Consider the following 24,732-nt stretch of genomic DNA (forward strand, 5'->3'; position numbering starts at 1 on the left):
TTAGCAACAAGAAGATGCCTCACAGGCGTGCCCACAGGCCAGCTGACGCAGTCAGCTTCTCAATCGAGGCTCCCTCTTCCCTAAGAGTTTCTAGTTTGTGTTGAGTTGATAAGAATGAACCAGCACGCTACCCCAGTCCATTTTCCCTCACTGGACCCTGCCCAACTAAGTTCATTCCGCTGAATCTGCTCAGCGGTTACCAACAACCTCACCCCAACCCGCTCACACACACACACACACACACACACACACACACACACACACAAACGCTGACTTTGATATTCAAGATTCTAGTTGTCTTTGCTAGGTGCCTAGCAAGTAAACAGGAAGTCCAGTTAGGGTGATGGCTTCTGGGGACAGATCTAAAGAGTAAGGCAAAAATTGAAACTGTCGTCCAAGATGACAACATCCTGCAACCTGGAAGAAGTGGGAAGCTTCTTTGCCCACACATTGTAACTGTCACATACAAGGTGGGGACAGCGGGGCTTATTGGTCGGGGACAGATGCAAGGGGCACCTAATTATGGCTTATTTTTGCTACCTGTTTACAAGTGAGGATTGTCTCATGCTTTCTTCTTATCCTTTTGTGTCCATTCAGTAAAGATATTGACTGTGTCTTCCCGAGGGGTCAACATTATAGTCCCAATGTTGGCAAGGTCAACGACTGTGAGCTTGGGAAACAGTGGCTTACATCCCAGTTCTCCTTACGTTCTTCACTCTGCTTTTTATTTTATTTTATTTTTTTGTGATGAAGGGGATTAAACCTAGGGTCCTTTGAAGCAAGCCCAATTCTTCGAGGACGCGCTTGGGAAATGGGAATGACAACGTCTTCCTGCAGAATTCTTTTTTTTTTTTTTTTTTTTTTTTTTTTTTTTTTACTTTTTTTTTTAAATATTTATTTATTTATTATGTATACAGTATTGTGTCTGTATATGCCTGCAGGCCAGAAGAGGGCACCCGACCTCATTACAGTTGGTTGTGAGCCACCATGTGGTTGCTGGGAATTGAACTCAGGACCTTTGGAAGAGCAGGCAATGCTCTTAACCACTGAGCCATCTCTCCAGCCCTTCCTGCAGAATTCTTAGAAGGAAAATACAGGACAACCCTAGTAGGCGCGTGCCAGGTGTGGATGGAGCAGGCAATCAATGAAATAATCTGAGATGCTAATGAATCAATCAGCTCTCGGCGTTATTATCCATCCATTCTCGAATTCTAGTTAGGTAAGGGGTGTATTCTACCAGCTGTAAACTGTGTAATCTTCACTTTGAATCTCTCCCGTCTAACCTAGTAGGAGAAATACGCAAGGGCCCTTTAAGGGGAGGGCTGGGAAAGGAGTGGGGCGGGGCTCTAATGCGCACCGGAAGGAAGTCGGGCTAGCACGACCACAAGGGGCTATGCTGCTGCGGCCCCTACGTGCCTGGGCTGCCCGGTCGCTGCGCAGCGCAAGTCCCGGAAGCCCCGGGAACCTCGTTTCGGGCACCGGGTCGCTGTGGGCACCTCACCGCGCCTGGCCTCCGGGTAACTAGTAATTTTGTGCCGCCTTGTAGATGCCACGCTGGTCCCCGCCCCCCTCCCCGGCAAGTCCCCGGACTTCCCCGGTGCCCTAAGGAACTGTGAGGACCCGCACTTGGGGCTCCAGCGCGGCTTCTTGTCTGTCCGGTTTCCTGGTCAGATTTTTTAGGCCTTGGGAGGAGATGGGGCGGAGCTGCCTTTAACCAGCTCTCTGTGGTTGCAGGTGCCTGCCGACCTAGAGGGCGGGTTCAGGCTTCTGACTTTCTCCCACCCTTGCTGGCAGTGGGGCTCTTCCTCTTCCGAAATGGAGCATTGGCCTCAGGCTGCTGCCCTAGAGTTGGCAGTGTCGCCAGCCTTGGCCTAGAGAACAGACAGCCTGGGTCCCAGTCTTGAACCTAAGCTCACCGGCCGCGCTTCGGATCTCTTGAGTGTAGGTTATTCCTTGTGTACAGTGTGGAGATCCTAAGCACAGGATACAGGGGAAAACGGAAAGTAGAATATACCAAGCGATGGAAAATACGCAAGCCCAAATAGTGCACGATATCACATACAAGACCCAACCATAGAGGATCCCGAGAATGGTAAACATTTTTTAAGTCAAGAAAAAGCAAATTTAAACATGACTGTGGTTATTTATCAGATTAGCACAGAGAAGAGTGAATAATTGAAACATGGATTTCCTTTCTTTTTTAGATAAAGATAGAGAAAATGATAAAGAGAAAAAAGCAGTGGTAAGTTCCTCTTTGCATGCCTTCTCCAGTGTAGAAGAATATCTTCACCTTTTGAGCCGGAGAGGGAAGCATTGTGTGCCCACAGTGAAGAAACAAGTATGACCGCTATCCATTGCTAAAAAAGCGAGGATGAGAGTAGGGGTGGATTTCAGTTAGTAGCGTGTGCTTAGCGAGCAGGAGGTAAATTCCCTTCTCAGCACCAGACTGAGACGTGGGGTAGGTGCGCATCCTTGTCAGGTGTGGCTGGAAACTGGACTGGGCCCCTGGAGGGCAGTGAGTTGTGGCACGGGCACAGACTTTGTTGCCTGTGTACTTTGACAGCACGCCCTTCTGTTTTTTGTAATCCTGTTCCTTTCTTTCCTACCCTCCCTTGTGAGCTTGGGACTAGGTTTGGCATATGAATTGCTAGACACATAGCAGGCCTTCAGAAAGCAGGTGAAAGACTCATGTGGGAAACAGGCTAAAAGGAAATGGTGTTTGTATCTTTGCATTGAAATTATGGGTGATATTTTCTATGTGATCTGCTGGAGTCAATACCACTTGGTCTGTATCACTGGGAGTGCCAGGCTGAGCGTTAGAATTGTTGGGCATGCCTCTCTAGGTGGCAGCCATCTTGCCTAGGGTGTAGGCTCAGTCTGGTTTCCCTTATTGAACCCCTTTTGTGAGTTTCAGTTTTCTGTTCTGTGACAAACGTTTGGATCCCCTTCCCAGTGTCTGGGGAGGTTAAACATAGTGGCAGAGGCTGCGCACCTGTGGTAAAAGTCTCTGCTCCTATTTTTTCCTTCTCTCCTTTGCTGATACCATTCGGTGATTGAGAGCGGCTTCTCCGTACACGTCAGTGAGTTGGATCCGAAACAGCATACACATGCTTCTCAACCTCAGAGCCATTGATAAAACTCGGGTTACAGAGTCATTTTTGTAGCTGACATATGGTAATCTGAAGGGTGGAACTAGGGAAGGGCTCAGGACTGGACTGGGCAGACAAGCTGTGTGTGGGCTCAGGTGATATCAGGGGAGGGGAAGTGGGATCGGGCTGAGGATGTAGTTCAGTGGTAGACAGCTTGATCGGCATGTGTGTGGCTCTGGGGCTGATTCCCAGCTTGTTAACAAAAAGAGAGGGACTGGCTCTAGTGAGGATGGATCGCCTGGGTTTTCAGTAGAGGGCAGGACGGGGGATGCGTTTTCTGTAACTGCCGAGTGGGACCTTGGGGGATTCCTAAACTGGACTAAGTGGGCTGTTTACCCTAACCTAGTGGTTCCCTCCTGTTCCTCGAGGTGCTTGATTTCCATCCCTAATACACATCCGTCTTCTGCCAGGTTTGTGTGGAGGGCAATATTGCAAGTGGGAAGACGACATGCCTGGAGTTCTTCTCCAATACAGCAGATGTCGAGGTACGGCACCCACGCTGGGCTTGAAGAAACCTGAAATGCCTCAGTGGGATAAGTCATGCAGGGCACAGATAACCCCGTCAAACAGAAGGATGCTGCCAGCCGCCAGTGCAGTGCACACGTCTGAGCTAGCGTTTTTTAAAAAGCCTCGTGGAGTGGAGCGAAAAGAGCACTCTGAGACACCCCAGATATTAGCGTGTCAACAGGAAGTCAGTGTTCACGTGATAAATGGACTGCTTACGTCGTATGTTTCATACGAAGTCGTTGAGATTGGGGCATTTATCTATCACGGCATCCTCAATTTGGACCTCAGATAGTTCTCAAGTCATGATTCGCCAACCTCGGGTTTTATTTATTTATTTATTTATTTATTTTGCTATACAGTGCTGCCAAAGCAGAATACATTCAGTAGACGCTGTACTGTGATACCCAGTAGATTAGTATAGTTCATGCATTTTCAGCCTGCTCTGTTTTCAGGTGAGGACATAGCCCCACTGTAACTAGAGGAACATTTGTGGCTGAACTTCAAAGTCCTAATGTGTACTCCCATGTCTAGGCCAGCTTCCCTGGTAGACAGCATTTGCACGAGCTGTTAGAACTCATTGCTGGGAAAATTGTGTGACTCCACTGGGCAAGGATACTTGGGAGGTTGGCCAGTTTCCCCCGGGTATATTTCCTCTCTGCAGGTTTGGTGCTGTGTCCTCTCAGCTGTCAGTGTTGGATGATGTCTTTCATCAATCATCAGACCAGCACGTAGGGTTCACAGCCCTTGTCTTGAGTAGTGACCCTCTCAGTAGAACTTGTAAAGTGCTTTGTTCTCACTATCGACCTTGGGGCCAATTAACAACAGAAGCAGCAGCAAAAACTAATATCCATCCAGTGCACCACGTTAAGTGTTTATGGTATTGCGTAATTGATTCCATGCTTATATGCATAACCTGTCTGAGGTCAGCATTGTTACCTCTGTTGAGAGGAGGAAAGCAAAGGATAATCGGTGTTTAAAATTTATATGGGGTGATAGTTAATTTTAGGTAGCAGCCTGACTGAATTAAAGACGACAGCAGCCTCCCACACTCAGATGTGGTCTCAGTTACCCAAGGTCAACTAGGATCTAAAAATATTAAATATAACATTCTAGATTTAAACGACTCATAAAATTTAAATTATGCGTTGTAGTTGGATGTGCCCAGTGAAACCTCATGACGTCTTACTCTGTCCCGTGTGAATCGTCCCTCTGTCTAGCATAGGAGAAAGACGGCAGGTACCAGGCTTGCTGTATGTGACGCTTCAGGCGTGCACTGGCGATCTTGTGCACACCCCCGTGAATAAGAAGGTTGGAGGACTACTGAAGCATGGTTTCTGCGCGCGTTTAGAGGGTGTTTCCAGGGGAGACTGATAGTCAATTGGTGGACTTTTAAGTAGGGAATATGCATGAGGACTTATAATTGGCTACAGGGCCTGGATAGAACAAAAAAGGAAAGAAAAGAATTTTCTTTCTCTTCTTCCTGCTGTGGGACATCAAAACTTCAGGCTTCCCAGCCTTGGGACTTTGGGACTTAGCCCCAGGTCCCAGGGTTTCAGCCTCGTACCTAACATTACACCGATAACTTCCCTGGTTTTCAGGCTTTGGATCTAGACTGAGCTGTGCAGCTTGCATCCCTGGGATCTCAGCTTTAGACAACCTGTCACAAGGCAGAGTTCTTAGCCTCCAGAATTACATGAGCCAATTTTGCTAATGAATTTCTTCTTGTATGTCAATTTCTACGTTTATGTAATTGGATCTGTGCCGTAGAAAGCCCTGAGCCGTACAGTAGTGCATGTGGGGGCCATGTTCCAGCTCAGGCTGTGAACTCCAGGGACGCCACCCTTGTTTGTCTCCAAGCTGGGACAAGCTCAGCTGACCTTGGTAAGCCTGCCCCACTGCGGACTGAGCTGGTTCTCAGTTATTTACAGGGTCACTTCTGGAAGTCACAGGAAGACCCCACCTAGAGGGAGCTGTGGCCTTTAGAGGCCTAGCTCATTTGGCCCACCCTTGGCTCCCAGACAGTAGTGCCTGCCTGTCTGTCTGTCTTCTAAACTTTGAGCGCTGTTAGTGTGTGTTCTTTCCTCGCAGGTGTTAATGGAGCCTGTGCTCAAGTGGAGAAATGTCCGAGGCCACAATCCCCTGGTGAGTGCTTTGCTTCTTGTGCAAACTGCCAGCTTCCCTGTGAGAACCTAGGAATGGCAGTACTGGAACCTGCGTCCAAGCACACCCGCTCTTTGTCTCCGCTGTTAGCTGATTCGCAAGAAAGGAGAATAGCAAGTCAGAGATCTCTAAGGCCTGGGTGGGTGTGCACAAAACTAGGAATCCTGTCAGCTGTCTTTACAATTCTGAGTGGCCCAGCTTTCCTTGAACCTAGTTCTAGGTCATCGTGTTCTAGATGAGCCTCTGATTTGGCTTTGGCCTTTATTATCTAGTAATGGGTCCCTCGTTGTTTACCCTGAAGCTACCTATCTTCCCTCCCAAGGAGGGCCTGGATGCCAGGGATGTGCTGTGCCTCTTCTCTCTCCTCCGCCCAGAAAGCCCCATGTGGCCTGCTTGAAAATGATAGACAGAAAGCAAACACTAGCAGAGGGGATGAAGAAAGGGGTCTTGGGTCTGGGCTCCATCCCATGTTCTAGGGTTCTAGGGGTGCTTAGTGTCTCACAGCTAAGACAACTGTAGTTTTAGCAGTGCCTTGCAGTCCTCGGACAGTGCCTCCTGGAGTTCCAGTTCCACAGCACCTGCGTCTACCGCGCACCCTGCTGTTTGCTAGGACGCAGCCACACTGCCCAGCCTTTGTGTCTGCTCAGTCAGTCAGCGAGCACTCATCACAAACCTTCTACATGGCAGACACTGCTCTGCATACGAGGGCACTGAGCAACGTGAAGCCTCTGGTCCCCTGGCACTAATATCAGTGTGAGGACGGAGGAGACCGTTAGATAGAAGAATGGGATGGCTGAATGTGGGTGAATCGTCATCAGAGAGGCTTCACCCAGCAACGGACAGAAACAGATGCAGAAACCTACAGCCAAATCTTACGTGAAGCTCTGAGAATCCTGAGGCAGAGGGGAGGAAGGATGGTCAAGAGCCAGAGGGATCTAGGACACCACGAGATTGCAAAAACTTTTCAGAGAGAACCCACAGAGTCAACTTCTTCATTTCATGCCTCACACAGCGCTCTTCAGCCCAGGAGAGACATGTATAGTATAGAAAGAGCTTGGGCAGATTTCCTCTAATTTTGTCCTTAGAGATTTGGTGACTATTGAGTGATCAAAGGCTGATTTAGCTTTCCTTATGTGCCGCATAAAGCTTAAGATGGGAGTCCAGAGGAAACACCTTTTTTGATGAATATATATCACACTGCAGAGGGAGGAGCCGAGAGTTTAGTGAGCCGACTGGAGACAAGTGTGTGTGTAGGTGACAGGATTGCGGTCTGCCTCTGTTTATGTAGGGTAGCAGGAGAACGCTTCTCTGTTAAGGTAACATCTGGGCAAAGACCCACGCATGAGGGAGGGAGTCCTGCAGACATCAAGAGGAAGAGTAAAGAGGCAGGTTCAAAGGCCCTGCTTGGCATGTTTGCAGAACGCCAAAGAGGCACATGTGGCTATAAGCTGATTGGCCAGAGGAAGAAGAGTAAGAGACAAGAGGATGGCAGCGGATTTCTAGGACCTGTGGACCAGGATGGGGGTTTGGATTTGATTTGAATTTTGAAGTCCCTAGAAGGTTTGGAGCCGAGGGAGACATTAACAAGCTCACTTTGACTGCTGGATGGAGAGCAGACCACAGGGAAACGCAAAGTCAATTCTATGAATATTTGAGTGCTTCTTCCTTGGGGAGCACAGTGCGGCCCTGCCTGGCTGTTGTGCACGGGGGTAGAGGGGGCTCTCCTAACTGTATTCACAAGTGTCTCTGTCACCCTATTCTGAGAACACTTCATCTCTCCTTATTCCACCTCTGGCCCCAGCTTTGCCCATGTAGGTTTCCTGAAATGGCTTTCAGTTACTGGTAGACCTGGGGCCTGCATTTGCCACTTGGATGCAAAGTGCCTTGCCTTTTGTTCTGCAGAGCCTAATGTACCACAATGCCAGTCGATGGGGCCTCACACTGCAGACCTACGTGCAGCTCACCATGCTGGACCAGCACACTCGTCCTCAGGTACAGACAGACCTAACTTCCAAACTTATCAAACAAAGCATCCTTAAAGTTCAGGATGTTGTCTGAGAAGGAAATCTCCCAACAAAATTTGTTGGGATTTCATGCTATACAGTCTTCTCTGACTACAGCCAGTCTCCTGATGCCTCCTGAGCTCGTGTTTTTGTAATCTGACCACCGATAGACTTAGCATCATCTAACCAGGGTGCAGCAGCACTGTCACCTGGGGACTTGCACATTTCCTAGCCCCTCTCCAGATCTACTGAGTCAGAAAATCTAGGGCTGAGGTCTCGCAGTTTGTGCTTTATCCAGCTGTCCAGGACTCCTGAATGCATGTTTTGTTGACTTGTGTGAGAACTGTTGATCAGACCTTCGTGGGGTCTGACTTTCACATTCTTGAAAGAATCTGATTCACCTTGGGTCACAGATGGCCAGCGCTGTTCAGCCAGGTGTTGAGGCAGGACAGGACATACAGGGCTGCTGAGGCCCTTGTGTCGGCAGGAGCAGAGTGTCGTAGGAGATGAGGTGTCAAGGGGGACCATGAGTGACACCTGTGGGCAAAGCTTTATGCGCAGCCAGAGCCTTTCCTTGTAGGATACAGACATTGGCATCGACATTAGGCTGAGCGGTTGGAGCCAAGCCTGGTTACCTACAACTGCAGGTACCATTCTTCTGTTGATACCAGTCTTTTCAGATCAACAGATGTAAATGAGTTTCTCCTTCCCCAGATGTTTCCTTCAGTGATAGAGAGCAGAGCACCTACAGTTAGCATCGTTCCCCCTGGTTTGCTCTGCCTTCCCTAAGTGGGCACTCTGAGTTATAGCTAATGGTGTGACTATCATGGGATACAGCTGACACCTGCCAAGGAGGCAGAGACAGAGCTGATTGGACTGAGCAGGAGAGAGAGAGGCTGAAGAGGGAGCCAGAAAAAACAGGCAAAGAACGGTAGGAGCATCATGTAGCGCAAGGACAGAAGGAACGACGGATGCACGGATCCTGGGTGGCAGACAGGTGGGCAGAGAGTGGGCCATAGGTTTGAATACCTGTGCTGCTGCGGGCCACACTGTGTCTGTCCACAGGTGTCAGGGTAGAAGTCTGTCCTGCTTCCCAAAGGGCGTTGTAGCTGAAGGGAAGAGTGATCCATGAAGGGTGTGAGCAACTTGCAGAAAGGTGATGTCCAGTCATCCTCTTCCCTGCTGGGCAGAGAACTGCCCAGTTTCAGCAGGCAGAGTCTCCAGAATGCCTCCCCAACCCTAGCCTTCTGGGGTTGCCTCAGACACTCTGGTCCTCAAGTAAACAAGTTCCCTGTCTCAGGGCTCCACTCACCAGGCTGCGTCAATTGGATAGTACTTGGCAGCTTTGCTAGCACCTTCCATATCCTAGCTGAGTCTCCCCCCCTGTGACGGAGGAGCAGCAGTGCTGCTGGCAGCACCCCTCCCCCTCACTGCCACCTTTGCTGTCCTTTGTCCTCTAAACTTCAGCATGGGTCAGGTCAGGGTGGAGGGAGACACACTGAGCCTCATGGCAGACGATGTCTTCTGCCATCCTGTTGTCCTCTCCTCACAGCCTGATGGTCAGCAAAGATGGGAGGGACACAGGCGAGGGCAAGAGGGGTGGGGCACGGTTTCAGGGCTTCCTGTAGCCTCCTCTGCTTCACCTGAGAGTAAATAACTTTTTCCATTCCTTTAGATGTCGCCTGTACGGTTGATGGAAAGGTCAATTTACAGCGCAAGATACATTTTTGTAGAAAACCTGTATAGAAGGTACTGTAGTTTATATAGTCCATCATCATGAAACCTGATTGTGTGTGTGTGTGTGTGTGTGTGTGTGTGTGTGTGTGTGTGGAGGCCAAAGGCCAACCTTGGGTGTTGGTCCTCAGGAGCTATCTATATTGCTTTATGTTTTTTTTAGATTTATTTAATTCTATGAGTGTATGAGTGGTTTTTTGCTTACATGTATGTATGTGAACCATGTGTGTGCCTAGTGTTCACAGAGGTCAGGAAAGGGTGTTGGGCCCCCAGGAACTGGGGTTACAGATAGTTGTGAGCCACCATTTGGGTGCTGGGAACCAACCGGGTCCTTTGCAGTAGCAATAGATGTTCTCAGTCATTGAGCCATCTCTCTTCTTCTGCCTTGCTTTTTGAGACAGGGTCGCTCACTGGCTTGGTTATTACTGAGTAGGCTAGGCTGGCTGGCCAGCATACCCCGGGGATCTGCCTGTTTCTACTTCCCAGTGCTGGGTTGGCAAGCAGATACCGTCATGCCTGAGCTTTTTACATGGGATCTGGGAGTTGAACTTGGGTCCCTCATGCTTAGACAGACACTTTACCAGCAGAGCTATCTTCCCAGCCTTATATATAACACTGATGTTGCAGTTTGCCTATTCACCTGATAGATATGGAGTACCGACAGTATTGATGAGTTCTGTTGCTTTATAATATTATATAACAAATAACCACAAAACCCAATAGTGATAGCCACCATCCTTTATTGCCAGATCACTTGGGAGGTCCTCCAGGTGGCTCCTTTACCTTGGCTGAGCTTAGCAAAATGAATGGGCTTGGCTAGGGTAAACAGGGCAGCGCATTTCTCTTCCTCTTGCCTGTCATCCCCTTTGGGACCAGAAGCAAGCATGGGCTTTTTCATCTCCTGTGGTACGTAGAGCAAAAGTTCCAGTGGAAATACACCAGCACATGCACAGCTGCTCCGCCCTTGCTGATACTCCACGGTCCTGTGCTCACAGGAGCCCAGGGCAGGTCCCCAGGCGAGAGGGCACAGTGCAAGGCTATTGGGGGGATGAAGATTTGGGATGACTGGAGGATCAGCCTGCCCAGTGTTTATGCAGTTTGTGACTTTTCACTCAGAGCTGGCTTCTGTCCTCATGGGCGCAGTCTTTAGATAGTTAGAAGGCTTCTAGGGGACCATCCAATGCTTTGGCCTCAAGTGTCTGCATTTCTATGCTTAGGTTACTGATGATTTGAGGGGTCTTGGAGGAAATGGTTTGCAGACTAAAGTCTGAAGTTTCAGCCCTTCCTGAGCTCTTTCCTGTATAGCTGCGTGCCGGGTTCTCTGTCCTTATCAGTGCCCCATTCTTACCACCTCTTCCTGCTCTGAGCTCCCAGTGCTGTGGACGCCTCCTGAGAGCTGGTCCTGCTACTCCCCAGAGTCCTCCCTCCCATCCACAGCTGTCCTTATTGGTCCGCCCCAGCCCTTCCTGACCATCTCTCTCTTTTTAAAACTATTTATTTATTTTTATTTTTTATGTGTGTCTATCTGGTGCCCACAGAGGTCAGAACAAGGCATTGGATCCCCTTGGACTAGAGCTGTGAACAGCTGTGAGCCTCCATGTGGGTGTTGGGAATCAAAACTTGTCCTCTGCAAGAACATCTACTCCTAATTGCTGAGCCATCTCTCCAGCTCCCTGATCTTGTATAAATGGGTAGAGGCTCCTTGGTTTTGCTTTTTGTGTAGTGCTGTGGATCAAACCCAGGTTGTTGTATAAACCAGACAAATACTTCACCACTAAGCTACACAGCCCTTCCTCCCCTTGCTACTTTTAATGATTTCCTTTGTAGTATTTAAGACATTTGTTTGCATTGTTAACATTTGTCTAATTTTAATATATAGAAGTGGCAGTTTCATGTGGTTCAACTTAACATGATGGTTTCATTGCTGTTACTTGTCCCCAGATGGGTCTTATGCTTTTTGAGGGCAGACACAGTCTGTTCTTTACTGCCCTAATCTAAAAAGTCGAGAGGGCCTTGCTTACTGCTTGTTCACTCTTGGTAGATGGTTATGGTCTCTAGCCAACTTGTTCCTTAGAGCCTGCCCTCTTTCATACACATATTTTTCAGGGGGCAGTGTTCCTGCTGGTCCTGAGCTCCCATGTATTGTGTGGTTGAGTCTGCTGTTCCTCTCCATCTCTTCCTGGGCATCCCACTGACACACAAGTCTCCTTAGTCCTGCTGGGCCGGGCCTGGGAATCTCTGGATTTGTCAGCCACCTTCTGGTCGTGGAGCATGATGTAAGGAATGAGGTCCAGCAAATGCCAGCCACTACGTATTGAAGGAGTCCACCATTCCTATGCCTTGGCCCTTTCCCTGGGGAGTAAACCTTCTGTTATGGAAAAAAAGATTGAGTTCTTAGAGTTGTCCTTAGGACTAAGGGTTTATGGTGCGAGATTTCCTCTTTCCTGCACCCAGCCTGTGGTTTCCTTCACACATGCTGCCTCTGGTTTGCTGGTTGGGGTTTTGCACTATCTTTGTTGTAAAGGTTCCTAGGTTTATTTCCAGGCAGAAAGTGGGGCAGCTGTCAGCCAAAGGCTTTCTGTTTTGATGGAGAAAAGTTTTGTTGCAAGGATGCCACTTATTCATCTCGGCTGCCCGGCTCCAACTAACCTCACAGAAACTTTATTAATTAAAACACTGCTTGGCCCATTAGCTCTAACTTCTTATTGGCTAACTCTTACATCTTAATTTAACTCATTTCTATTAATCTGTGCATCACCACAAGGTCATGGCCTACCAGCAAAGTTCCAGCACATCTGTCTCCAGCGGCTTCATGGCTTCTCCCTTACTCTGCCCTTCTCTCTCCCAGCATTCAGCTTAGTCTTCCCCACCTACCCAAGCTCTGTCCTATCAACAGGCCCAAAGCAGCTTCTTTATTCATTAACCAATAAAAGCAACACATAGACAGAAGGACCTCCCACACCAATGTTTTTTGGACCAGGGCTACGGAGAAGCAATGGGAGAAAGAAGGGAATTTGGGGTTCCTGTAAGATAACTCTTCTTGCAGCTCTAACATGCCCAGTGCACTGGGTTGTCATAGTGGTGTGCTGTTGAGAGAGGAGATTGTTTAGGGCTTCTGAAGGCAGAAGGTGCTGAAAAACCAGAGGCAGATAGATCCAGATTTGTGCGAAGTGGTGCACACCTTTAATCCTAGCACTTGGGAGGCAGAGACAGGTGGATCTCCAGGTTTGGGGCCAGCTTGGTCTACAGAGTGAGTTCTAGGACAGTCAGAGATACACAGAGAAACCCTGTCTCAGAAAAAACAACCAGCCAATCAAACAGGCAAACAAAAAACTGTCGATGTGTCCTGTGTCAGTTAAGAAACAGTTTGGGCGTCAGTGACCAGCTTATATATCACCCCATATGACTATCTGAATGTCTTCATTTGCTCTTTAGGAATTCATGCCAGTTTCACACGGTGGATAATACAGTTATAACTAAGATGTCTGAATTGTCAACCTGTTTTTTCTGGCCTATACCACATGTAATGTAGAACTAGGTTCTTACCTGTGGGAGCTCAGTTGGGTACTGACATGTATGGGGATCAACTGTAGGGCAGAAGTTTGTGTTTCCCTACTTCCTGAGATGCCCAAGGGAAAGACTTGCTAATGGTGGTGGTGGGAAGCCCTTCCACAATGGGGTCTACTCATGACTGACGTGACAGTGCTGGGTTGATCGTTTCCCTAGGAATCCTTGGATCCTTTCCTGAGGACCTGGGAGTGGGGACCTGGCTTTGCAGTCTGTAATTGAGGTTTGCATTTTTTGGAAAAGCCCATAGACATGCATTGGGGTTCTACATCTCCATAAAGCAAAATTTCTAAGTGTTCTTGCCTTTGAGGCCTTGAAGAAGTGAAGAGCACTCCAAAGGAGAAGCCCACTTCTTCCAGCGAGGGTGGGAGGCAGAGCGAGCGCAATTATGCCAACAGCAGCCTGAGAGTTTTGTGTAAATTGTGGAGAGGAAGATTCGGGTTTTATGTGAGCCTCAGAAACAGGAATTTCTGAAACTGGGCACTGGGCTGCAATGCCAAGCTGGAGGCATTGCGGAAGCATCCTAAGACTAAAGAGGCCACACAGGCCATTGGGTAGTAAGCCCCGTGGGCTGAGACATTGACTGCAAAGATTTTACCACACTGCCTGGTCCTCCTTTCTCAAGGACAGGAAGAGAGGAAGGGAGTGAGGCTCAACTGGGGATGTGGCATTGACTTGCCCAGCACATGGGAACAACAGGCAGGTCCTCCCACCTCCCCTGAGGTGGTTAGGCCACAGAAACACTGGGATCCAGGTTAGCCTCACAATTAACAGAGCAGGTGGGAGTGAGGGTGAGACTGGTGCAGGAATCGGCCCCAAGAGACCCTATCAGAACGACAGGAAACAATGTGTCTCATGCAGCCCAGGCTAGTCTGGAACTCTGAAGTTTTACGTAGCCCAGGTTGGTGTTAATCACGAGATGCTCCTGCCTCGGCCTTTTAAGGGCTAGGCTAACAGGCAGGTGCCACAGCACACAGCCTGTGATTTTGTTTTTGGAGCATTAGGTACTTTCAGCTGAACTGTGAACTGTGGAACCATCGCTGGCTCCCATGATGAGGTGATTGAGTGTCTCTGTGTTTTGGTTAGGGTCACTATTGCTGTGATGGATATCATGACCAAAAGCAACTTGGGGAAGAAAGAGTTTATTTCACTCTCAGTTCTGTATAATAGTTCATCATTGAAATCAATGAGGGCAGGAACTGAAGCAGGGCAGGAACCTGGAGGCAGGAGCTGATGCAGAGGCCATGGAGGAGTGCTGCTTCCTGGCTTGCTCCCCATGGCTTGCACAGCCTGCTTGCTTATAGAACCAACGACTGCCAGCCCAGGGATGGAACCACCTACAGTGTCTGGACCCTCCCCCATCAATCACTAATTGAGAAAATGTCCTACAGCCGGATCTGATGGAGGCATTTTCTCAATGGAGGTTTCCTCCTTTCAGATAACTCTAGGTCATGTCAAGTCGACATAAAATTCCCCAGCACACTCCAGCTCTGACTCTGTGCTTCCCACGCTGTCTTACTTACTCCCTCTCTCCTTAGGAGCGGTTACATTGACAAAATAGTTATGAAAGTATATCCTTCCAGACTCTTCTGCCTCATTGCTCAGAGGACAGACTAAAGTGCTCTAATCTGCTTGGAGTTCAATCCCCAAAGCATTCTCCATCAGTCAGTACTACAGCCAGCTGCATGGTGGTGGAAGATCAGACACGTGCTGAGGGGCTTGCCAGTACTACGTGGTCATCATTTGTGCAGTGTGCTCTTGGTGGTGCCCTTGCAAAGAGAAGCCACCCCTGGGTCCTAATGATAGCACATGGCTAAATAAAAACCTCTGCATTCTTGCAGCGGGAAGATGCCCGAGGTTGACTATGTGGTTCTGTCTGAGTGGTTTGATTGGATTATCAGGAACATTGATGTCTCCATTGATCTGATAGGTAAGGCAGGCTCTCCCTGTCCCTTCCCTGGAGGATCCCCTGGGTACAGCTGGGGTCTATTTGTGAGGTTCCACCATCATGATTCTTTCTCCATCACAGTTTCCCAAAGGCAAGCAGAATTTCTTCTCCCTGTGAAGGAACTCTGGCCATGGTTCCTTAAACTTCCTTCTCCCGAGCCAACTATGTCCAGGCCCCTGATATGTTCTGATCTGATGGCTTTTCTGTGTTGTGTGGGAGGGACAGAACTGGAGAGTGACTGATGCCAGTGGCTTGCTGGACCCTGTCTAGGAATGGAACTCCTTTAAGCTTCATGATACTGTGGGGTTGAGGACCTGGCAATGGAAAGGGGATTGGAGACTAAGCAGGCTTGGGCCAAGGCTCCTGCTATTACTAATAGCCTCTCCACCCAGCCCTGTGTTGTCCTTGTCTTTGCTGTCACACCAGGAGCACGGCAGTCAGAGCCACTTGTGTTTTTAAATCTCAGTTTATCTCCGAACCACTCCTGAAATCTGCTACCAGAGACTAAAGATGAGGTGCAGGGAAGAGGAGAAAGTCATCCCGCTGGTAAGAGGCTAGAGCCACTTCCCCTCTTCTGCTGGCCCTCCCCTCCTTGCCCACCATAACATCATCAGGGTTATCTATAGCAAAAAGTAGGAAGTAGAGCCGAGGGCAAACTCTAGTTTGCCCTCTGCGGCTTTGGAGTCCTTGTGGGTGCCACAGCTGCTCTATTTCCTGTGGTTCCTGACTCAGGCTTCAGTACATCCATGATTAGAGGGACACATGCATGTACACACATGCACACACACACACACACACACACACACACACCATGGATATGCACATTTGCCCTTGTACAGTAGTTTGTCTTCACACACGTGCACACACAGACACACACACACACACACACACACACACACACACCATGGATATGCACATTTGCCTTTGTACAGGAGTTCCTCTTTAGCTGTGATGTCACTTCCCCACCTTCCTTCCACTGCCCTTCTCTTGCCCCTAGGCCTCTCACAGTGACACCTGCAGGACAGCACGCTGACAATGCTTGTTCCCAATTTTCTTTACATTGTGAGCACTTTAAGATTGGTCTTACTTCCTCCATGGACTGCACACCTTATGTGTACCGCTGTCCTTGAAGCTCTTTTGGGACAGCATGGTGCTCTGGACTCAAGATCGGCTGGGATGGGGGTCTTGAAAGGCCTGTCTAATCCCTAAAGTCCAGCTGAGTTTTGCCTTGGCACAGCCACAGCCTAGTCTGTGCTATGATGGACTTGGCATTTCTGTGCTCTGTTCAACAACTCAAATGTTACCAAGAAATGCCATGTCTGGAGTCCTTCCAAGCCATTGTCCAAGGGGTTGAACTAATGGTCTTGACAAGGTCTTTAGGACAAGCTTGCCTCCTAGTACCCAGGGGGAGACCAGTGGGTGTGAACGAAGGCGACAGCATGGTTTGTAGGCCAGCTTCTGGGATGGAGGGCAGAAGTTGCTGGAGGAGGTGCCCGGGCAGCTTGCATACTCAGGCTGAATGCTTGAGAGTGTGAGTGGGCAGGGCTTCCCAGCATGGAGGTAACAATGGCTTGGAAGCCTCTGTCTCCTCTCCCTTGTGCTGCCCACAGGAGTGGTCCTTACAGACTGGACAGTCTCTGGAATGAGTGGTCGACAGGGAGAGCTGAGTAAGGGGAGAGGTTTGAGTCAGTCCTCTTGGTGATAAGCCAGCATGAAGGTATAGTGGCGCTCAGTGCTGGGACACCTATCATTGGTAGCTTTACACTTCTTCATGGTGGACCTAGATCTCCCACTAGAGAAGTGGCAAGGTGGGGAGGTGCCAGGTGGGGAGGTGTGCCTTAACACTCGACTAGGGAAGGCCAGTGGGGGTGGGGATGCACTGGCCACTTAAGCCACAGGCTTTTCATACAGCCATGTTGGTTGTTACAGGGTCCTTTGTTCATTCACTTCCTAATAGTCCTTGAGAATTCTCACTCGCCCTGTAGGCCTGTGAGACCCTTGGTGAGTGGGTTTTTCTCCCTTCCCACACCCCACAGCCTTTGTGTTTCTGTGGCAGGAATACCTCAGAGCTATTCACCGCCTCTATGAAGAGTGGCTGGTCACTGGTAGCCTTTTCCCAGCTGCAGCCCCTGTTCTGGTAAGTCAGCGTCCCTCCAGGAATGGAGAGTTTTCTATGGGGAGAAAGCCCAGAGAATGTCGCCCATACCATGGAAAAGAGCTCTTTCTCTCTCTGCCCTGTTTCTGGACACATCTCAGAGGAACTTGCTCAGACTTGAGCAAAGACTGGTTACCTTAGTAACATGTCACCCACACAGCCAGCCTCGCTGCACAGGACTACCCGAGCTGCCTCTGGCCCATTCCTGATGGTTAGGTGATGGCTCAGGCGGAGCTGAGGGTGTGGAAGTGCCACGCTGCTGCTGCCTCCGAACTCTGTGACTGCACAGCGGAGCGACAGTATCTTCCCTGTCAGTAGTCCTACTGCTTGTGCCCTGTGTTCCAGTTTGCTCTTCCTGCTTCCTTAGGCAGGCAGTTACTACTTGAAGCAGTCGCATGTCCAGTAGGAGAGCCTGAGCTTTTGTTTATGGCCTAGGCTGTGGGCCACGTAGATACTCTGGCCCTGAGAAGCAGGTGGCAATGCTGCAGCAAGGGCCGTCTGCACTGTGGGAACGTTCAGTTTGTTTTCCTTCCCTGTGAAAAGAAAACCTGAGGGGTTAGGGAACTAGCAAGGGCTCAGAAGGCTTTTTAGATGTTTGATTCCCTGGCTTAATTCCCAGCACAGCCCCGACTCCCAATTCCAATGAAAAGAAAAGGCACTGACGCCGGGATGGATTCTTTGGTAAAAATTCAGCTGGGAGTGTAGAGTCCTGGACTTGGAGCTATGTGGTTTTGACCCTCGTGGCCTTTCAGCCTCTTGCTCTTCCCCAGGGAGGAAGGAGTCGCTCAGTGTAGCCTGTGACCTATTTGCTTTATTTCCAGGTGATTGAGGCGGACCACGACTTGGAGAAAATGTTAGAACTCTTTGAACAAAACCGGTCCCGGATATTAACTCCAGAGAATTGGAAGCATGGCCCATAGGACTGGACATGGCCACAGTCTAGAAGATGGTGCCAGGAATAGCCTAGCAGGGCCAGGCTAGCTGTTAGGAGCATTTGGAAGTGTCTACTCTCAGGAGGGTCTGTTACATGGTCAGATCTATTTTCTTTATGGTTTTTTATTATGGGACAAATGGCTTTTGTCGTCAGATCCTTGCAGCACACATTCCCCCTGGTGCCCCTCCTGGTGGCTTCCTGAGGCTGAAGCCCTTTGGAAAAACACTTGCTACGTTCTGGTGTTGCTTTAGCTGCTATGCGTCAGGCCACCAATGGGGCAAGGGAGCCCTCCTCCAGCCCAGGCAAGGATTTAAAGCTCAGAGAGGTGTGGGGACTCTTCAAGGTCACATAGCCAGTGCCTAGTGGAGCTGGCACCATTCAGCTTAGGCTGCCTCCTCCTGAGCTGTTCCCCTCAGCCCTGCTGCTCTGAGCTCCAGCCCCCCACCCCTCATCTTTGTGAGAAGAGCGGGCAGTATGGATTCCATTCCATTTAACTCCTGGGCAAGTTTCAAGGAGAACCAACGAGACTAGTCTTTGGCACACCTCTGTTTTTTGGCTGGAGCCCAGAGTTTTCCTGGCACAAAGGAGCTGAAGCCTCTGCCCCTTTGTCATCTGCACTTCAGTGTCCGCAGGGGAATCCTGCATTGGCCTTGGACAGTGCCAGTGTCTTTGAGGGTGAAGGCCCTCCCCAGATTGCTTCCAGTTTCATGCCGCTCTGTGTCAGAAAAAAGACTTTTGGGACTTGGACCCTTTGCCCTGTGCTGAGTGAGGCCAAGGGCAGCGAGCTGGGCTCCCAAGTCCCATCACTCTCCATCCTTTGTGTGAAGAACAGGGCCTTTGGAATTACTGAGTGTTTGTGCCCCAGGGAAAGAGACATTAGCAGCCTTAATCTTCAAGTGTGTTTCCATCTGAGCGGATGTCTTGGACCACAGAGCATGAAGACATCTCTGTGGATCAGAAAATACCTTAGCTTTGCTGGGCCATCACTGCACACAGAAGGTACAGCTGCTGCTTGAACCAGTCGAGACCAAGGGAAAGGGAGACCATTCCCCTGGGGGGAGTCAGGGCTTGCAAAATGAAGGCATTTGCAGTCTTGCTGCTCCTGATGTTCTGGAGTTGGTGGGGTGCATCTGGAGAAGACTGGATGCAGACTCGGAACGGTTACCGTGTGCTCTGCAGAAATGCAGCATGGTGGGCTGCCGACGAGTGAGTGGCAGATGGCCTCGCTCTGCCTCGCCTTTCTGTGGGTGCCTGGAATGCCAGTTGGCCACAGAGAGGGCCAAGAGTCCAGCTGATGATCCCTCCTGTTTGGGCCAATTCTTGCCCAAGGGATAGCACGAGGGATAGCAGCTAAGGGGACCATCCATCGGTACTTACAGTCCAACAGCGATAAAGCATAAACCGAGAGGCAGAAACCTTTGTGCCAGCAGTCCCGGCGTGGGAACATCTTTAGAGTTTGCAAATGAACAGTCCAGCACCTGCCCCTCTGCTCAGTCAGAATACTTGTTTTGGAGAGAAATGTGATTTTTTTTTTTCTACGGTAGCCAATAAATTCTACATCTAAACCCCGATGTTATTTTTCTCTTTCATTTTCTTTTCTTTTTTGAATCAGAGTCTTACTGTATGGCCCAGATTGGCTTCACATTTCCTACATAGCCCACCCAGGCTGGCCTTGACCTCTCAGTAGTCTTTTTGCCTCAGCCTTCTGGGTGCTGAGATTATAACATGAGCCACTATGTCTGCCTTTTTTTGTTCATTTTTAATTTAATGAAATTCTGTTTTTATTTTTTATGTGTTTTGCCTGTACATACATGTGTGCCTGGTGACCATGGAGGCCCGAAGAGGGCATTGAATCCCTTGGGACTGGAGTTATAGGCAGTTGTGAGTTGCCATGTGGGTGCTGGGAATTGAACCTAGGTGCCTAGAAGAGCAGCCAGTGCGCTTAACCACTGAGCCATCTCTAGCCCCATGTGTTCCATTTTTAAAATGCCATGTTTTCTAACAGTGCGCATGGTCCAGAAAGAGCTTGTTGTCCTTATACCTTGACACCTCAGATAGGAAAAGGAAACCATCTACAGCAGTGGCCAGGGTTGTTTGCAGAAACTTTCCAGCTCAGAGATCACTGCTGTCTATCAGGCAGATCTAGTAGGGGTAGGGGTTATGGACCAGTTACCAGCACTAACATTTCACGGCCAGAAAAGGGCAGGCAGCACATGGGAGGCTGTAGGGCTTAGCTCTTAGACACAGACGTCACTCCCTAGAGCTGTCCCTGAGTGGCTGGGAGAGCATGGTAGAGGCTGGCATCCCTGAAGAGCCAGCGTGCACTTGCTTTAACCCCAAGACTGATGTAAAAGCAAGGCACATGAGCACCTGCATCACTGTACCCTGTCCCCAACTGCTATGGATGTCACCTGCTAAGGCTCTTCACGCCTCATGCTTGAGATCTATCAGCTGCAGAAGCAGGCACTGCAGGCAGTGTGGGCAGGTCGGAAGAGCCAGGTAGCTGCCAGGCCAGGCCACACTCGGACTGACCAAGGATTAGCAGGGGCAACAGCTGGCAGACCGTTGAGCTACGTTCTGCACTGTCTCAGGATCCCCGTGGGACTGGCTCAGGGTGGTCCTGTTCACAGATGTGCCCTTTGCAGAGTCTCCTCTCTTCCTCACCCCAGCTCCTTCCCTGCTTCCTGGGGTCACCTCTCAAATGAACCACTTACATCCAAATCCAAACAGACAATCCCTTCTTTTCTTCCCCCACCCTCCCTCCCTTGCTGCTTTCCTCACACCCAGGACTTTTGAAATTATTCTTCCAGCCCCTCATTCCTTCCAGCTGGGTCACATTCACAAACAGTGCTTCGGAAGGGTCACTTCTTAAACAGTTCTTTGTGAAAAATGACCTGTGGCCAAATACATTTGGGACACCCTCTGCCAAGCAAGGTCCCTTTGCTTCTTGCCTCCTGCATCTTTCAGACTGAGTAGCAGGCAAGTGGCGTTTGGCCTTCTTGGAGGGACAGAAATGGATGGTACTTCCAACCTCTTGGACTTCCTAGATAAAGACAAATTATTTTGATTTTTGAATTATGTATATGGCAGCGTATCTGTGTGGTACCCCGCATGTGGACAGAGAGGGTCTTGGATGCCCTGGAGCTGGAGTTACGTGTGGTTGTGAGCCACTGAATGTGGGTGCTGGAAATCAAATCTGGGTTCACTGTTTAATCCTGTGTTTTCCTAAGGTCCTCAAGTCAACTGTGTTTTCAAAGCTCCTTGGTTGGGTAAGGTGAAACAGGCAATCTAGGGGGAGTTCAGTAATGTGGGGCTCTTCCGGATTAGGCAAGGCACCCCCTCTTCAAATAACAACGGGAAACCTAGTTCCTTATATGCACGTACAATACACCTCCCTCTGTAACCAGGTAGCTAGTAGCAACCTTGGCTCACCACCTGGGGCAGGTTGCACACACTCTCCTTGAAACAATGGGATAAGCTCCTCCCTTAACAACAACTAGACAGTTTCTATTCAAATATATTCCAGTGTGTTCTGGTACGAAGAATAGAAAGGCTGATCTGACCTCAACTGGTTTTGGGTGTACCTGCAGGATAAGGCAAAACTGAGTCCTGGAGTAAGCTTTCTGGGAGAATCCTCTATTTTTACCGCCTTATGCCTTTGCGTAACAGGGTGTGCACGGTGACAGTCAGATACATTACGGGAAGGGGTATGCGCAGCAGAAAGCGGATTAGATGACCAAACCTATGAATTAAAACAGAACCATCCTCACTCTGCCTCTTAGAAACAAACGCCTCATTCGTTTGGGTACCATAAAAGGAAGCCCCAAACAATAGTACAATAGTCGGAGCCTTGAGTCTCCTCACTCGTGACAGTGCGTCCCTTCCTAATCTATTACTATCTCTTCGGTCTGATTAAAGTTACTTGCTATTTTTAACTTTTTGCAAATTGGCACGAGACGTTATTTTGAGTTCTCTGGCTAAGAGGCCAAGAACCTAGAAATGCCTGATCCAACCCTGACAGCTCTGACCACCAGTAAGAAAGGTAGAGCACTCACAGGTTCTGGGATTAGGATGCAACCATCTTTGGATGGGAGGGGAGTCCCTCTTTGGTCTGTCTCACTATTTAAAGTCGTACCTGTCCAACACCGTGAAACTTTGTAGTTGAGAATGGGAGGCTTCTAGATGGGGATACGCAGGGCTCTAGTCCTTGTCTCTGGGCCAACGGGTACATATAGGGGAGAGACGTGTAAAATGAGTCTTGTTTTTGAGATAGGGTTTCATATCACTCAGGCTAGGCTGGCCTCAAACTCAGTATGGAGCTGAGGCTGGTTTTGAACTGATTCTCTGGCCTCCACGTGAGTGCTGAGATGCACCCGGGTATCTTACAGACACGCACTGCCACATTCGGCTTCCTGTCTTTCTCTTTCATGCCTTGGCTCCAGGCAGATTTATTTGCTCTTGAGGAAGCTGGAGCGGCCTGTCACTAACCCAGACCTCGCAAACCCGCAGACTCAGTTTCCTCCCTCTCAGGTGTTTCTTGTTTACTTTTGATTTCTTACGGAGTTAACTGTTTCCCCGAACCTAGGCAGACATTTTAGTTCCCAGCACTTGGGACCCCATCCGGCTGCTCATCTCTTCTAGTTCTCCAAGGTAGGCTGGACTGGAAGGGGTGCGGGGGTGAAAACACCAGGCATGGTTCCTGAACTTCCCCTCTGGCCTTCTGTGTCCTGCTCCTTCATGGCAGCTTTTTGGTCTGACGCCCCGCTCCACATTGGTCCGCTGCAGCCTGGTGTATTTTTTTTTAAATATTTATTTATTTATTATGTATACAATATTCTGTCTGTGTGTATGTCTGCAGGTCAGAAGAGGGCACCAGACCTCATTACAGATGGTTGTGAGCCACCATGTGGTTGCTGGGAATTGAACTCAGGACCTTTGGAAGAGCAGGCAATGCTCTTAACCTTTGAACCATCTCTCCAGCCCCGCCTGGTGTATTTCTTGTCCAGAGAACTTGTTATGTTTTCTGGGCCCTCGAGAGAAACTGCTTTCACTGGCTGTCCATGTGCTTAGCTTTGGGGGAACAAATGGGGATTAGCAGGGAGGTGGGACACGGGATAGTCAAGGACGGCTTTGGTCTCTGGAGACTGGGGAACCTTCACTTTCAACAGCTCCTAAGGTCACTGTACAACCTATGTCCTTGACCTTCAAGGGAGGGAGAGTTAGTTAAAGGTGCCACCTGGGCAGAGGGTTCCAGGTCTAAGACCAGGCACTTAATTGTCAATCAAGCTCATGCATAACACCAGGGGAAGGACGGTTTTCTTTAAAAATAGAACTACATACAGTTACAGGTTTTCCATTCCAAAGTCTCACTCACCCCTGTTGGGCTCTGTGCTGGATCCCCCTCTGGAGAGCGACCAGCCCTGATCCTGGACCCCTGGTCTCAGGTAAGTAACTCAAGACACTCAGGAACAATCCAGAAAGGGAGGGTCTGGAGGGAGAAGAGACAAGAGTCCCAGCGAGATAGTCCTGAGGGAGGAGATGGTCCCTGGACTGTAGCCTCAGGCCCTGTGTGACGTCACAGGTCCATGCCTTAGCCTTTGCCCAAATGTCTGTTCCTCTTCAGAAGCGGAGCTGTATAATACTGTGGGTGGCTGTATTTCTTGTGTGGGTCTTGCACACCCACAACTCATAGAATGGTTTTAACGCAGAGTCTGATTATTTCCTTGCACGATGGATATTGGAACTGAGCCTCTCTGGGCACGGTGCCCTTCCCCACTCCCCAAAAGAGAAACCTTGGGTGTAAGAGTCAGGATAAATTCAAAATGTTGCCTAGTGAGTCTAGTCTAGCTAGAGGCTGATTCTGACTTCATCTGCTACGGGCTATGGTCAGCAATCATCCCCTGCCTTGCCTTCCTGGTTTGTCCTCATCACCTTGTGGTTCCGTTTACCTCTGGTTGGTGATCACTGAGACGGATGCTTGGTGGGTAGAGCCACGATGGGTAGGGCTTGGTGGAGAGGGCCAATGGGTACAGTGGTAGGTTGAACCTGGTGCGTAGGATGACGGGTAGGGTAGAGAATACAGGCTAAAGCCTGGTGTCTTGTGAGTGTGTATAGCCCTCTTTATCTCATCCTCTCTTTTAGAAAACCCATCCCAGGATAGACTATCTGGTTCACCTTCCCTAGAGTGGCACATGTCCTCTGGTCAGAGATAACCAGAGACCCCCTTGCCTTGCCCACAGCCACAGCCACAGCCTCTTAGAGGTCCAGGAGAGTCCTGTTCAGGCCATTCAGATTTCTGTGAGATATTTATATTTGCTTTCTGGCAGGGGGTGGGGGGTGTCTTTTCATTTTGGGTCTGGAACCACCAGCTCAGACATGGGACATCTACTGCCATTTTCCCAATGGAAGAATGGAGACAGTGTGGTAGTCAGAGTCCAGAGAGACAGTATACCAACCCATGTCCTTGGAATTTCTGGATCCTCCATGCCTGAAGTCTGATTTATCACTTGACAGTTTAGTTACATGAACCACTGAGTATTCTATTCTTTTTTGCCTCTTGCAATTGAGTAAAGGGG

At 49.4% G+C, this 24,732-nt stretch overlaps 1 protein-coding gene across 3 annotated transcripts; it reads left to right on the forward strand.

Moving 5' to 3' along the window:
- The first annotated feature begins 1,373 nt into the window (after nt 1-1,373).
- On the forward strand, nt 1,374-19,721 carry Tk2 (thymidine kinase 2). 3 transcript variants are annotated; one of them, XM_041650843.1, is made up of 11 exons: nt 1,399-1,517; nt 1,946-2,092; nt 2,205-2,242; nt 3,560-3,634; nt 5,745-5,798; nt 7,719-7,808; nt 9,495-9,568; nt 14,962-15,050; nt 15,535-15,614; nt 17,125-17,205; nt 18,045-19,721. In XM_041650843.1, exons 5-11 carry the CDS (start codon nt 5,751-5,753, stop codon nt 18,141-18,143), a joined length of 561 nt encoding a protein of 186 aa, XP_041506777.1. In that variant the 5' UTR covers nt 1,399-1,517; nt 1,946-2,092; nt 2,205-2,242; nt 3,560-3,634; nt 5,745-5,750; the 3' UTR covers nt 18,144-19,721. The 3 variants fall into 3 exon arrangements, with proteins under 3 accessions (XP_041506774.1, XP_041506777.1, XP_041506776.1); XM_041650842.1 differs by having other exon boundaries at nt 1,409-1,517; nt 1,964-2,092; XM_041650840.1 differs by lacking the exon at nt 1,946-2,092 and having other exon boundaries at nt 1,374-1,517.
- Nucleotides 19,722-24,732: the final 5,011 nt, after the last annotated feature.

The sequence above is a fragment of the Microtus oregoni genome, unplaced genomic scaffold (assembly GCF_018167655.1).
Source record: "Microtus oregoni isolate MIOR12 unplaced genomic scaffold, Mior012 000004F_ref0000308, whole genome shotgun sequence".
Lineage (NCBI taxonomy): Eukaryota > Metazoa > Chordata > Mammalia > Rodentia > Cricetidae > Microtus > Microtus oregoni.